At 32.8% G+C, this 14,681-nt stretch overlaps 3 protein-coding genes across 3 annotated transcripts; 1 reads left to right on the top strand and 2 right to left on the bottom strand.

The window, feature by feature from the left end:
- Positions 1 to 82: 82 nt before the first annotated feature.
- Positions 83 to 2,229, bottom strand: LOC110624798 (outer envelope pore protein 16, chloroplastic). The gene is made up of 6 exons (XM_021770162.2): positions 1,869 to 2,229; positions 1,712 to 1,763; positions 1,577 to 1,608; positions 828 to 861; positions 609 to 676; positions 83 to 409 (listed from the first exon to the last, which is right to left on the bottom strand). The coding sequence occupies exons 1-6, from the start codon at positions 1,980 to 1,982 to the stop codon at positions 269 to 271; spliced, it is 441 nt and encodes a 146-aa protein (XP_021625854.1). The 5' UTR covers positions 1,983 to 2,229; the 3' UTR covers positions 83 to 268.
- A 2,866-nt stretch (positions 2,230 to 5,095) lies between these two features.
- On the top strand, positions 5,096 to 6,919 carry LOC110624900 (mitochondrial import inner membrane translocase subunit TIM9). Its single transcript, XM_021770376.2, has 2 exons — positions 5,096 to 5,267; positions 6,502 to 6,919. Exons 1-2 carry the CDS (start codon positions 5,173 to 5,175, stop codon positions 6,695 to 6,697), a joined length of 291 nt encoding a protein of 96 aa, XP_021626068.1. The 5' UTR covers positions 5,096 to 5,172; the 3' UTR covers positions 6,698 to 6,919.
- Positions 6,920 to 11,069: 4,150 nt separating this feature from the next.
- On the bottom strand, positions 11,070 to 13,084 carry LOC110624731 (CAX-interacting protein 4). Its single transcript, XM_021770041.2, has 3 exons — positions 12,927 to 13,084; positions 11,504 to 12,571; positions 11,070 to 11,190 (listed from the first exon to the last, which is right to left on the bottom strand). Exon 2 carries the CDS (start codon positions 12,549 to 12,551, stop codon positions 11,520 to 11,522), a length of 1,032 nt encoding a protein of 343 aa, XP_021625733.1. The 5' UTR covers positions 12,552 to 12,571; positions 12,927 to 13,084; the 3' UTR covers positions 11,070 to 11,190; positions 11,504 to 11,519.
- Between the last annotated feature and the right edge of the window lie 1,597 nt (positions 13,085 to 14,681).

The following is a 14,681-nucleotide window of genomic DNA, read 5'->3' as shown; positions in this document are numbered from 1 at the left end:
ATATGAAATTTAAGAACACAACTATAAGCCTTTTCAAGTCCAGCTTCCGGATAGAGGATACATAAAAACACTGCGAAGCTGATTATTCAAGGAAAAACAACAAATATAGAACAGTTTCATTCCACTAATATCAGTCTTGCAATTTCACAATCTGGCACATTTATGATTAGTTTGGCATTACATTTATGATGAAAAGTAACATGATGCCGGGACATCTAATGCCTTACAATTTGCTGAAGATATTAGGAAGAATTCAAGTTTCAGTGATTCAGGTGAGATAGTTAAGGAATGTTGCAGCAGTCGCAATGGCACCTCCCGTAAGGGCATCTGTCAAAATCTTGTCTTTGTTCTTGTTACAAGCAGCAGATATCAGAGCTCCAGTCAATGCACCCCCAAACATGGCATTCTTCTATAATACATCCAGAGGAAAATACGTGAAAAGAAGCAAGGGTTCATTAAAAATGAGAATACCAGAGCTTCACCAACAATTCCTCTCAAATAAAAAGGTGAACACTGACGCTAGCAGGGAAGTATTTTGAAGTCTTAACAGCATTGTCTAAGTTGTAGCTACACAGGCAATGACAAATACATGAACAGAAAGAGCATACCCAGTCTCGGGTGCCACGAACCCTCTCCATTCCATATTCCATTCCAACATAAACCCCAGCAACAGTTCCTGTAAGCAAAATAACACATTTCTAGATTTTCAATGGGGGTTTAGCAACACAAGGCTACTAGAGCATTTGCCAAAAAGAGAAGAAAAGAAAAAAGGTCTCTAACAAAAAAAGGGGAAAATAGTAGCCAATGCAATATAACAACATGCTTACCCCAATAAGCACCTTCTTTGCACATCTTTTTGAACTGCAATAACAGTATCTCTATTAGCAGAAAACTTATATTGCACCTACTCATCCATTATTACATATCAAATAAAACAATCATAAAAATTTTCAATAAATTAGTGTAATGTAAGCCCTTCAATAAGAAAATATTCCTTTTTCACTCAAATTTCAAAAATCAACAAAGTACCCATGGTTCAGAAGTCCGAAAATGGTGTTAAAGAAATCTTGAGAAAATTGCTCATACTGAAATAGAGCAACTGGCAATATGTAGTTTGTTTCAAATGGAGAACTAACAACTGGTAGAAGAACCTTATACAGTTCAGGAATTCCACGGCTATCATGTGGCTAGCATCACCGACAATATTTTCTTTAAAAAAAGCATGGGGATTGCTATCTCATTTCTTAGACACTTGCAGAAAAAAACAATAATTACCAAAGAATAGCAGATAAAAGGGCAAAAAGCATTTGAGAAGATCATGATTATCAAGGGTAACAAAAATATGAGAAATCAGTAGAAACTATAGGCTTTCTCTCTTCCCATATTGAACATTTACTAATTTGTATCATTCTTCAATCAAAGATAGTAATCAAAATTCTTGGAATCAAGCTATGGAGTAACTAATAGCATGTGAGATACAGAACACTAATGCATTATAAAAATGGAAATCCCACAGAGGATTTTCATGATTGCAGCAGCTATGAATAGGAAAAAAGAAAAAGAAAAATAAACTCACCGTTTGATCAAAATTGCGAGTGGAAATGTTCCCTGAAAAGAAAGATGGTGTATTAGTTGTGTTTGTCAGCATCAACTAAAATGACCCAAATACGTCATATGCAGTTGTTTCTTATAAACGAGAAAGAGAGATGACCTCTTTTAACCACATGATATGCATCCTCTGCGAGAACTCTAGTAGCTGCAACCTGCAAAAGTTGTATCAATCAAAACAGCGTCATTTTGATTCAAAAATAACTCATCCCATTTGCAGAAATTTCATTTTAAACAAGAAGATAAAAAAAGAATGATACAGTTCCAATCTTCAAGAAGCCATCAACGGTGAGATTGAGGAAGTGATTGCCCATGTCAATTGCCACGTCAACTTTTGGGGTTGATAAAGAACCCGCAAATCTGCTACTCGGCATTTCCGTTTCTTTTCTTTGCTTCTCTTCTTCACTTGCACACTCTTCAGTTCTCTCTCTGCTTCTGTGTGTATCTCCTTTTCTTTCAGTCTCTGCCACCTGATGGTTTGTTTTTAGCGCTTTATTGTATTGTTGTCACTTGTCAACTTCTTGGCGATATGTGTTGCATTCTCATTAGCCTTCGCCGGCGGTTGAGGAAGTGGGAAGCCTTCTTTGTCATGTGACTCTCCTCTTCAATCTTCCTTTATTTGATGGAAGATATGATTTGAAAGAAAGATCCACTCCAACTTTTTACGTTTGCAATTCCCATTCGACGAGGATCTCATATTTTTATCTCTAACGCAAATCCTAATCAAATGTAGATTATGAAACTTCAAATTAGAATCGTCCCTTTTTTTTATAATTACAAAAAATCCCAAATGGATATAATTATTATCGAGACTTTATTTATTTATTATTTTCAATCACAATTCACAATAAAAGGACGTGTGAAAATCGGATCGAGAGTTGAGGGTTGTTTTTGTTCGTCGGCAAAGAAGTGCTAGGCCTCAATATTTCTTCTCCGATCAATAGTGTATTTTATTTAGTTTTGTAGATCCATTTTTGGTAGTTGAGGCTTAATTGGATATGATTATATGTAGGTCTCTTTCATTGGTCGATTCTTTTATCTTTATATATCCAAATAAATTTTGATTATAAGATATGACAATTTTGAATTACGCTATTATATTTAATTATTTACGTTTTTTTTTTTAATTCTTTCGTGTGACTCTTCTTGTTTGGTATTCAATTTATCTTGAATTTCAGATTAATTTGTAGTGGTATTTATACTATAAGGATATTGTTGTATCTGATTATGGGGATGATGCTGTGGTGCTTTTTCCTGTGGTTGAGTTTGTGTGCTCACTGTAGAGAATCAGATGGGGATGATGCTGGTTGGTCTCCAAGTGATTTCAAGCCAAGGCTTTTTATAAATTTATGGGCTGTGGGCTGAATTTTATTTGATTTTTTTTTTTAATTTGTAGTTGTGGATTGGATATGGAAGTTTCTCTTCACATCCATTGAATTTAAAATGTAATTAATTTTATATAATAAAAAGACGTATAGTTTTTCAAATTAGCATGTTGAGTTTGGTGATTGTTTAATTTGACGATCCTTATTTAAGGTGAAAGAGTTATGATTTTAATCAAAATTTGAATATAAATTTGCACAGGTGAAAAAATAAATTTAAATTAAAATATATAAATATATAAAGATTATGCCTTTATTACCCTATTCACTTTTTTATTTTTTATTTACATAAAATATTTATAAATTTAATAGCCTTAATTTTTAAAAAATTTATAATAATTTGTCTAAAATATTTTTTCAATAATTACTTTTCTTTTATATAATATTAAAAAATTAAAAAATCAATAAAATTACATATATTAATATTTTCAAAACAAATTTATAGTAAAAAAAATATTTAAAACCACAGTCATTATAAAATCGACGTAATACTATATATTTATATAATGCATGTAAATTTAGCTTGTTTAAATTTGTTATAATTTATTGATTACAAATTTGCAATTAAAGTTTTCGATACAAGTTTCTCTCTGTGGTCCTTTATAACTAGATAATCTCGTCTTTTCTTTTTCCTTAAACCTAATTTTTTTTTTCTCTTTTTTCATGGAAGACGATCTGCGTTAATTGACTATCGAGAAAAAAGAAAATACTGTTGTCTTTATTAAGAATTTTAGAGATATTCCGATCGTCACTTATAATTTTTGTATGGTGGAGATATTTCTCACATACAATCTAATCAAATTTCATAATATGCAGACTTCATTAATAGATTTAAGCCATCCTTTAGAGGGGTTATCTATTATGAAATTAGAGATAAAAAAATATTTGTTTCGGTTTTTTAATAATGTTGATTTTGAAAATATAGTGAATGGGAGCTCATGGTTGTACAATCGATCCCTTCTTGTTTGGAACGAGGTACAAGGTAAAGAAAATCCTCTTCATATCCCTTTAACTTATTCTGATTTTTGAGTTCTGATTAAAGACTTCCCTTCTGGTTATTATAATGAGAGGTTGGCTAAATTGATTAGGGATTTTGTTGGCCACTATAAAGAGTATGATATGAAAAATGCTTCAGTTATATCGTCGGACCCTATGAAAGTTAAAATTTGTTTAGACATTCGGCAACCTTTGAAACAGCAGAAGAAGTTTGTTGGAAATGATGGTACTGTGTTTACTGTAAAGTTTCAATCCGAAAAACTGACCATTTTTTGTTATCTATGTGGGAAACTGAGTTATGTGGAGACTTTCTGTAACTTGCGGCTGAGGTTGAAGATATCAAGTTTGGTTGGGATGATTTTCTCATAGCACCTTTTCGTCGAAACCAGAGGCCGACAAGTATGTGGCTGTGTGATTCCGACAATTCTGCTCTACCGGGATTTGTAGCAAGATTGATATCAATTAGCAATTTTGAAAACACTAATTTGATAGCATATAACAGGCAATTCGCTTTATTTGGTAAAAGTCATAATACTATTTTAACTGCTTATATTTTGGCTAGAAAATTTATTAGATATAATCGTGTTTCTGTTTGAGATAATATCTCTCTTTATTTGATAAAATTTTATTAATACAATAAGTAATTTTGATTTAAAAAAAATTTTACAATTAGTGAAACCGAAAACTCAAGAGAATTGTAAAATTATTATTTACAAATTACTTTTATTTTTAATAAAATCAGCTATGAGAAAACTTTAGCAATCTAATAAAAAAAATCTACCAATAACTAACACAACATAAAAATTTGGTACAAAATAATAGCGCGGTTGAAAACTGACTAAGTGAAGCACGGAAAAAAAACTCGGTTCAGAGAACTCTTTCCATTTAGATCCTACACCAACTTTAAATATTTGAAGCTAATATAGTATTTGGATATCAAAACTTCTAATAAAAACAAGTTTTAACTTATTTCTTCCGTTTTTTTCATCCGTTAATTTTCCAACTTTCCAAAATAAATTGAAGCTAGTCAATGAAACGACGCCGTTCTGCAAGGCTGAAGGGCGCACGAACGTTAGGGTTGTCTTTGATATAAAACGGAAGATGAAGTCCATTCAAAACCGTCTCCCTGCTAAAAGAAAGCGACGAACAAGAGCAAAACCCTAAGGTTTAATTTATTGGAGGAGTCATGGATAAGAACATGCTACAAGGTCTTGACGGTCTACCTGAAGAAGACCAGAGGCGTATGGCAGCTGTGATCGAGCAGCTCCAAGTGCGAGACAGGTTTTAAATCTCTCCATTTATGGCCTCCTTTTTTGTGTTTTCTTTGCCATTTCATTTATTTTATTTTTTCTAGCCTGCCCTTTGGACTTCTTAGCTGATGAATTTATTGGGTTGATTATCCTTTAACATATTGTGGGTTATTGATTTCAGTTTGCTTCCAAAGTGATCTTTTTTTTTCGTTTTTGGCTTTTAGAGGATTATAAATGAGCTAATTTTATTTATCTGGTAATTTGAATGTGCCGTAGAATGAATGAAGCTTTGCATTCCTTTGCTATGATGGGTTCATTTCTGGAGGTGTAAATGAGTTTTTTCCTTTTTCTATTTATGACTTCACACTCACTTTTTAACAAGTTAGCGTTGCAACTTTGATTTGTGACATTGTTGATGTGGAGTTAAAACAATGTTCCTCTTAAAACCGGTGCAGCCAATGTTGTGCGTATGTTGCATCCGGACGTTTTGGGAACAACATTATTTTTTCTGATTAATCTAAGAATTTTACACATGCCCTCAATTATGTATCATAAATTTTCTTAGTGGTCAAATGTGGCATCAGTACTCTGTTGTGTATCTTGCCATTTGATAGAAAAGCTTAAAGCTACTGTTTCCTCTGATTTGACGCATAAAAACATCTTTTGCTGTGAATTTTGCTTCCTGATGTAGCTAATCTAGATCTATTATGATGCCGTAAAGGGGGTGCATAATTTGGAAGGTTAAGGCTTTAATTGACCATGGGCTTTTCACTTTTCTTCCTTATGTATATGGCTTCACATCCAGGCCTTGTATGCTGTTTTTCACATGATTAGTTGTGAAGGTTGCAATGTTTATTTGAAACTTATTAGAAGAATGTTCATGATTAGTTTGGTGTTGCAGTTTATAGGCACACAGACTCTCTGCTCAGAGAGTCCTAAACTCCTAATTTCAATTTATGGGCAAAGTTACTTCATAAGCTTCTTCCCTTTTGAAAATTGTCGCCAATACAGTCATGCTTTTATTCTTTTTAGTTATTCAGATAGTGAAGGAGGGTGGACCATAAGCAAAACAATTGGCAATCATGTTACTATGAAGTAATTTTACTGTATTATTTGTTTGAAAGGAAGCATGTATTGCAAAGTGGTTCTCTTGGTTTCTTTAATTTGGAAAAATCCTGGGATTTTAGATAAGTCTCTTCCCACACATGACATATACTTTTAGAGTTGAATTTTCTAATTTTGGTGAGCCTGCTGTATATCTGCAGTATGAGGATGTATAATTCAGTTGTGGAGAGATGCTTCAACGACTGTGTTGACAATTTTACACGCAAATCACTACAGAAGCAGGAGGAGACCTGTGTCATGAGATGTGCTGAGAAGTTCTTGAAGCATTCAATGCGAGTTGGTTTGAGATTTGCTGAGCTTAACAATCTCGCCGCCACACCAGACCAAAGCAACTAAACTACCATGGGTTGCACAAAATACCATTCCATTATTGTAGAATCTAATTTGGATAAATAGAGGATGTTCTTTCGTTGTCAATTTTCAGCTATTTTTCCCAAAATGGGGTTTATCTCTTAGATATATTGTTATTGGTTGATTTCAAGCATAAGCTCTCTTGAATGAGACATTGGATATTGATTGAGAGTCAATTTTATAAAATTTGCCATGTACTTTGCATCAGTGAAGGAGAAAATGATCAAGGAAATTGGAACATAATTATCAGAATGGAACTTTTGTTTTGGCCTCTACAGAAGTGAGCAACAATAGCTCAGCTATGAATGGCAACATGTGCTACTGGACATAAAAATAAATAAATAAAGCGGAAGTTAATACGACCTTGTGTGCATAGGACTTTAGCATTTGCTTTATATGGTAACATCTCAAATATCAGGGCTTTTTGCAAAATTAGGAGCGGAAGAAAACTTATTTGTGGATTTAGGGTTGGAAATAAATTATTTGCGGATTTTGGGTTGGATTGCCAGATGACACCCGAAAAGAAAATCTGCTGCGTTTAACAGGCGCCAGGCATTATTTCTTTTTTTTTTAAGAATGGCCTGGCGCCACTTAGAGTGGCGCCAGACCATTCTTTTCTTTTTTTTTTATTTTTTCTAATTTTTTTATAAAATTATAAAATAATATTATTATATAATTAAAAAATTATTGATATTATTTAATAATAATATTACTGTATTAATTTATTAAAATAATAAAAAATTTTATCATTAAATAAATATATATAACATTATTAAATTATTTTTATATATCTAAATTATAATCGAATTATTTTTATATATCTAATCGCAGTATAATATTAATTTTATAATTATGAAATTATAAATTACAGTAATTTTTATTTAAAAATTAATAATAAAATTTATTAATATTAATATATTAAAATTATAAAAAAAATTATTATTATAAAAATATCTAATATTATTTAATTACAACCAAAACTGCTTATATCGTTAGTACGAAAATGTCAGGACCCTTTTCACGTAGACGGTTATTTAATTATTTCAGTGCGCATGTAAGCAGAGTTGCGAATTGACTGGGTTTACTGTCCTTTTTCAAGTTACATCACAAGGCTGGACTCCTCGTACTGGATCCAGACTCGCAGGCAATCCGATCTGTCCCGTGTCTGGATCAGGACCGAATATGCTGGACCGGCTAAATAAAGTGGGTTTCTGAGATCTTAGACCTATTTCACTTTTTCGGATTTAGTTTCCCCTAAAGTGAGAAAAGTCCGGCAATTATCAAATTATATAATAATATATTTCATAACTCTCTAAAATATTAGGATATTAATATTATTCTGTATGACTGGATAATAGCAATTCAATAAAAATAAATTTAATTTTTATAATTTTAAATATTTATACTCATATATTAATTAATTAATATAATTATAATATTTTAATAAATAAAATAAATAATGGCCTGTCGCCACTTAGAATGGTATATTTCATAACTCTCTACAATATTAGGATATTAATATTATTCTGTACAACTGCATAATAACAGTCTAATAAAAATAAATTTAATTTTTATAATTTTAAATAGTTATACACTCATATATTAATTAATTAATATAATTATAATATTTTAAATAATATATAATATTATTGTTAAATAATATGAGTAATTTTTAATTATATAATAATATTATTTTATAATTTTATAAAAAAATAAAAAAAAGAAAAAAATGGCCTGGCGCCACTCTAAGCGGCGCCAGGCCATTCTTAAAAAAAAAAAATAATGTCTGGCGCCATTTTAAATGGCGCCAGGCTCTGGCACCTGTTTAACAGGCGACAGGTTTTCTTTTTGGGTGCCACCTGGCAGTCCAACCCCAAATTCGCAAATAATTTATATCCAACCCTAAATCCATAAATAAGTGTTCTCCCACCCCTAATTTTGCAAAAAGCCCCAAATATCATCGCTATTAGGCCGTCCTTAAGCGTCTCTTCGAGACAATCCGCACTGAGATAACACTGGCCCCTATGTTAAACGTCATGTCTGATTGCGCGCTTCAGCCGTATCAGAACCAATTGTTCAATCCAAGTGCAATGGTTCTCCAACCCTTTTGCTGGGCTTGACAACTGGTAGCTGCTTACCTTTTCTAACTCATTACCTTGTTATTGGCCATTAGACGTTCCTACTAGCCTAAAACGTGTATTCAGGATTCTGTTTAATTCTATGCGATTGCAGTTAAAAAAAATAAATAAATAAAGAGGCAACAGGTAGCTGCATGATGCAGAGGGGTGTAATACAGTGGTCTTTGGTACTTAAGTCTTAAAGAGACCTTTTACACCTTAAACATAATAATAATAAAAAGCTGAATTTTGTACTTTTTTCCATTTTAATAAAAATATACTCCTTGATTTTGAACAATAATTCAGCTTCTAAAATTTCAAAATCAATAGCTCATCTTCTGAAATTAAAAATTTTACAAGAATTCAATTCACAATATTTCTTTTTTAAAAGTTTAATTTTTTACCAGAATTAGTTTACTGAAATCTGAGATAATTTTACCAGAATTAGTTTACTGAAATCTGAGATAACTTCACCAGAATTAGTTTACATTCATTTCTTTTAAAATAAATCATACATTGTGCCGAGCGAAGAATAAACGATTTAATCTCTCATTTTATTTCGGTTACAATTTCAAGTCATTCAGCCCATTTTAATTCAACTTTCGACTGCTCTACTTTATTAGTCATCAATAGAAGCAGGGCAAGGGGGAAGCTCGAAACTGCTCCAAATACAACTAGCAAGGCCTAGCAACACCCAGTGTAAAGAGATGCCAATTGAAACCTTAAAACAGTTATCAAGAAACTGTAATTCTGGTAACCAGCATTACTCCTGCTTCCATACTATTCATTACCTTGCTTGACAATTGGCTACCTCTATTGCTGAACAAGACTGTGATTTGCATTTTGTCAAGCACTCCAACTTGCATTTCCTTGCCCTAAACCCAAGCTACACCTTTCCTTACTCGTGCTATTATACCATCGCGGACAACCTAATGCGCAAGCACTTCAACCTTTGATGGACTTTACCCAACCAAAAAATCACCTCATCCGCTGAATGGAGAGAATGACAAGTGTTCTTCACTATTACATCATTTACAATACGCTTGCCTAAGGGGAAAAAAAACACACAGCAGGAGAAATGGCCATGAAATCCACTCATAAAATGACTTCGATTAACCTAGAGCATTTGTTATAATCTAGCATAAAGGCAAATCTAGCTCACAACCATGTCTTTAAACGCCTTTGCTTCTACAATACAGCCGACAAGAACAACCAAGAACCCACACTTAAAAAAAAAAAAAAGAAAAAGGGAAAACAAAACAAAACAAAAATGAACCTGGAGATTCGAAGATAATAAATATAAGGATGCGCTATCTGCTTGAAGGCCAAACCAGCTTTTATGAAAAAGTATGGACAAAACTATGTCTCGAAACAGATTCTCAAATCCAAAGCCATGAGCATGCCTATTTGAACTTCAACAACAAAGGAATCAATTCACAAAATATATTAGCAGCAGGGAATCGTGCGCTTAGCCCTAGCTTTTGAAAGACTGAATGTTATCAGATATTAACTATCACACGACTACCGTTGCTTGATTTACTTTTTCTTTTTTCTTTTTTCTTTTCAGAAGAGTTTGAAGCAGGTAATATCTGTCTACATACATGCGCAAAATGATTCTCAAGGGGAAAGTCGGATAAGAAATTAAAAATTCGTGTAATTTTGAAGCGCCTTTTTATTCTTTTACTCAATATTAATGGCAAGTTAATTACTTAAAATAAGCGAAACTAAAAATTCAGATCAGAGAGAAATATGCTCAGCAGTAAACAAGAGTTTGATGCGAATCAAGCATAAGCTCCCTTATCCTGAGATATTTTCAATATATCATCTAAAAAGATAAAATCCTAGAAACAGAGGAGCGAGGTGAAAACAGGGCAGGACCCCCAAAACCAAGGGCGGAGAGGGAGATGAGCATAAGAAGTTGGTAATAATCAACTGGTGGCTGCTAATTCTAGATTTCGTGCGATGATGTTAGGCTGGAAGGCACGCCTTTAACAACTACGCAGAGAAAATCAAGGCATTTTCCCTTGCTACTAGAGAAAAGCTCAAGGCTTTCTCTCTCTCATATCTTCCACCAGTTAGAAGAAATTTTTTTTGAATAATAATGCATATAATTGAAAGCAATAGGAGTTTCATACAACAACACACGAAGAACGCAACTAAAATTATAGGGCTCTTTAAACACCTGACAATCTTTTTTTTCCTTTTTTTTAGCATCATTCTGACGAATTTTTTTTTTTTTAAAGAAATCTTATAGAAACAAGTTTTCAGACATGAATACACCACGATGAAACTTCAATTGCACCACTGGTCCACTGCTGGCTCCGTACTTGTGACTCGATCTGCATATTCACCTTTGGAACCCTGCGAAAAAAAAAAAAAAGGCTAACAGTTGTCAAGCAGCGATTGATTTCAAAAGCAGTCACCAATCTGATCATTTTTCGTTATACAACTATTTCAAATCATGAAAGCAAGGATAGTTCTCCAGTTACAGGAACATTCGATATGCAGCAAACAAGGAAAAACACCCAACATAATACATTTGAGGAAATAAAAAGCAATACTATCAAAATATGTGGCACCAGAAAAATTAATTCATAGGAAACTATGACTATACACAAATATTATTCACAGCCCGCCACAGGTAAGAAATTCACCAAAGAAATAGATTAATTACCATCACTGGCAAGAGGTCAGTTGTCCTCTTCATGGTGGGGCTTCTTGCTCCTCTTCTCAGATCGCTTCGTAACCCTTCCAACTCGTGAGTCATCAGAGGCACTCAAATCAGAATCAGATCGTGATGCTGGCTTCCTGCTCTTTCGCCTGTGCCTTTTACCAGAGTCATCAGATGCATCTGATTCAGAATCATCAGAATATCTATGACTTCTCCCCCTCCTCTTATCCTTCCTACTCTTCCTCTTGTGGCGCCGCCTGTCTTCTTCCTCAGAAGAAGACTCATCCCTCTTCCTCCTCTTCTCCCTCCTCCTCCTCTTCTTTTTGCCTTCATCCTCATCCTCTGAATCACCTGTCCTCCTCTTCTCCCTCCTCCTCTTCCTTTTGCCTTCATCCTCGTCCTCTGAATCACTAATCCCCCTCTTCTTACTCCTCCTTTTCTTTGACCTTCCTCTTTTCTTCCTTTCCCCAGAATCTGAATCTGAGCCTTCATCAGAATTCTCCTCCTTCCTAGATGAATTCCTCTTACTACTGCCCTTCTTACCATACCTTTCAGCAATAATCCTTTCAATCTCCGAATCCACCTCAGAATCTGAAGTCTCACTCTCTTCCTCTTCTTCCTCGCTTTCCTCCTTGCTGCCAACTCCAATTTTTCCATTTCCCTTAATCTTTTCCAATCCAGACAAAACTGCCGCCTGGAGTGCTTCTGGGTCTTTCTCCTTGTTATCATCCTTGATACTCAAAAAGTTTCTACACTGATATGAGAGATGCCCAACCCGACCACACCTTTTGCAAGCACCACGAGCCTCGTCAGCATTGGAACCAGTGATTCTGGCAAGAGCTAGAAGGCCCTGGAAGCTGGCGTATGCATTCTCCGCCTCAGGTTCAGCGTTTGAGGGCTTTTGCTGGGAAGACGTTTTGGAATCATCCTTGTTGGGTGCATAAGGGTCATACCCGATTGCACTCTGCCATATACCATGAGTCTGGAGGGCAGCACTACTGTGCACCCTATTGTTAGCAGGCATGCGAACTCTTCCAGCTGTAGCCGGCATCTTGAATTCTGGAGATCGAACTGGAGCAAGAATAGAGTATCAAATTGGGTTCCCAATCAAAATACCAACAACCAAAATAGGCTGAAGATTGAAATTTTCAAATCGATCAATCGAACGAGTAAATATCGAAAACTTGACCCTGACTCGAAAACAAACCTAGGGTTTCCAATTTGTAGATTCACGCAATAGCAAATTAAAATCTACGAAATAAACTTTGAATCAATCACCTAAACTTCAATTAAATCAGCTCAAAACAGGAATTGCAAGACAACGATCAAAGAGGCATCTTGAATTTTTTAGAATAAAGAGGACCGAACAAATTGATCAAGCAAAAGAGAGATTAACGGAAACTTTTAGACAAAGGGCTCGATTCACCTGCCGATGCAAATAATCTTTCAATCGACGAATGAAGAAAGGGAGATGAAGAAGTCCGGAGGAAAGGAAGAGAAGAGTGGTCTGTCGTGAATCTTTCAATCTCGATTCTCCACAGCGTTGGTTTTTTCGTCTATATATTCAATTGAAGATGTCGCTGGAAGGTCGGTGCGGCTCCTTTCGACGTCGTTTCATCCATTCTTTTGTTTATATTTTCTTTCTTTCTTTTTTGAAACGCGCTCTATCTATGGTGATTAATTGCATAGTTAAATTTTTTATTTTGATTTTAGGATTAAATAAGTTAAATTTAATTTTTTTAGTCAATTAAATTTATATACTTTTGTTAAATAGTCAAATCAATTTTAATATATTATAATATTAATTTTTGATAATAAAATATTAATTTCATAATAAAATATTATTTTTATAATTTTAAAAATCATTTTTATTTTATATATATTTTAATTTTTATGTTAATATTTTTAATATTTTAAATTAATAAAATAATATTTTATTATTAAAACAAACTATATTACGTTAAAACTTATTTTGATTTTTAATAAAATTACATAGGTTTAATTAACTATAATTTTTTAGTTAAAATTGTCACCGATTAAAATATTTATTTTTTATAAAATTTAAGATTTTAACTAAATATTGTCCCTCGAGAAAAATTCATGGTTCCACACCATACCATCAATTGTAAAGGCTAATTATTGTGATTTTAAAATTATAAAGATTGAATAGTTGTGGAGTTTTAAATTATATGATTGGATAATTATAATTAAAATTGTAGAGGCAAATTAGAAATAAAATTATTTTAATAATTTTATATTTCTTTCATTTTATAATTTTTATTCATTTTTTTAAAATTATAATAACATATAAATTAACTATTATAATTCTATTTAATTTTATTTTATTTTTAAAAATTCTTTACAAATATCTTTTAATATTTAATAAAAGTTAATATATTTAATATGAATATAATTAAAAAATTAATAAAAAATATATTTTCCAATACATATAAAAAATAAAATGAATAAAAACAAAAAGAGTATATTATTAATACCTTAATAAATTAAAAAAGACAAAAATTAAATAGTAAATAATTTGTAATTTAATATTGAGGGATTAAATTAATAAACAATATGAACTAATCAATAAAGTTCTCTTATTATTGTAACATTAATATAATGTGATGACCGCTGAATTTTACTATCCCGTTACGAGGTCGGACTCATGACGACAGTTTCCATTTTAAGGTCTTTAAGTCTTTTTAATAGGCCGGTCCAGTCCGTTCGGCCCTAAGATCAGACCTCCTTTAAACTTCAATTTTAATCTCATCTTCTAATTCAGTTCGGAGGAGAAGAAATAGCCAGTCTATCTGTCTAGTGGGTCCATCCACATACGTACCAGGAGAAAAATTAAATAGTCGTTACGCATGGAGTAGAGATCTGATATTCTCGTACGTATCCGTATGGCAAAGACATGTGACTCAATGGCAGTGAAGCCGCTACACGTCATTGATAGATAAAGAAAAATAATAAAAGGAGAGGCTGTAACACCCCTTATTCTATCCAAGTGTAGACAGAGCAAGGAATGCCACAAACTATGCCACTTTTGATATATCCAGACTAAAATAATTTTCTTTATCTGTAAATACCAAGTTTTTTTTAGGTAATGTATGTAAATTTCATCAAGTGATTAACATAAATGTGAGATTTTTAAAACAAAATTTTCGACAGAGTTTTCTCT

This window comes from Manihot esculenta, chromosome 1, assembly GCF_001659605.2.
Source record: "Manihot esculenta cultivar AM560-2 chromosome 1, M.esculenta_v8, whole genome shotgun sequence".
NCBI classification, from domain to species: Eukaryota; Viridiplantae; Streptophyta; class Magnoliopsida; order Malpighiales; family Euphorbiaceae; genus Manihot; species Manihot esculenta.
The sequence above is the reverse complement of the archived record's forward strand: the minus strand, read 5'-3'. Positions and strand labels throughout refer to the sequence as shown.

Bases quoted from the DNA above. Each gene is read 5' to 3' on its own strand.
- LOC110624798 (XM_021770162.2), bottom strand. From the start codon at position 1,982: ATGCCGAGTAGCAGATTTGCGGGTTCTTTATCAACCCCAAAAGTTGAC. The intron at 1,609-1,711 runs GTCATCTCTCTT...CTTTCTTTTCAG, and splicing joins ATATCATGTGGTTAAAAGAG to GGAACATTTCCACTCGCAAT. The intron at 410-608 runs GTATGCTCTTTC...GATGTATTATAG, and splicing joins TTCGTGGCACCCGAGACTGG to AAGAATGCCATGTTTGGGGG.
- LOC110624900 (XM_021770376.2), top strand. From the start codon at position 5,173: ATGGATAAGAACATGCTACAAGGTCTTGACGGTCTACCTGAAGAAGAC. The intron at 5,268-6,501 runs GTTTTAAATCTC...GTATATCTGCAG, and splicing joins CAGCTCCAAGTGCGAGACAG to TATGAGGATGTATAATTCAG.
- LOC110624731 (XM_021770041.2), bottom strand. From the start codon at position 12,551: ATGCCGGCTACAGCTGGAAGAGTTCGCATGCCTGCTAACAATAGGGTG.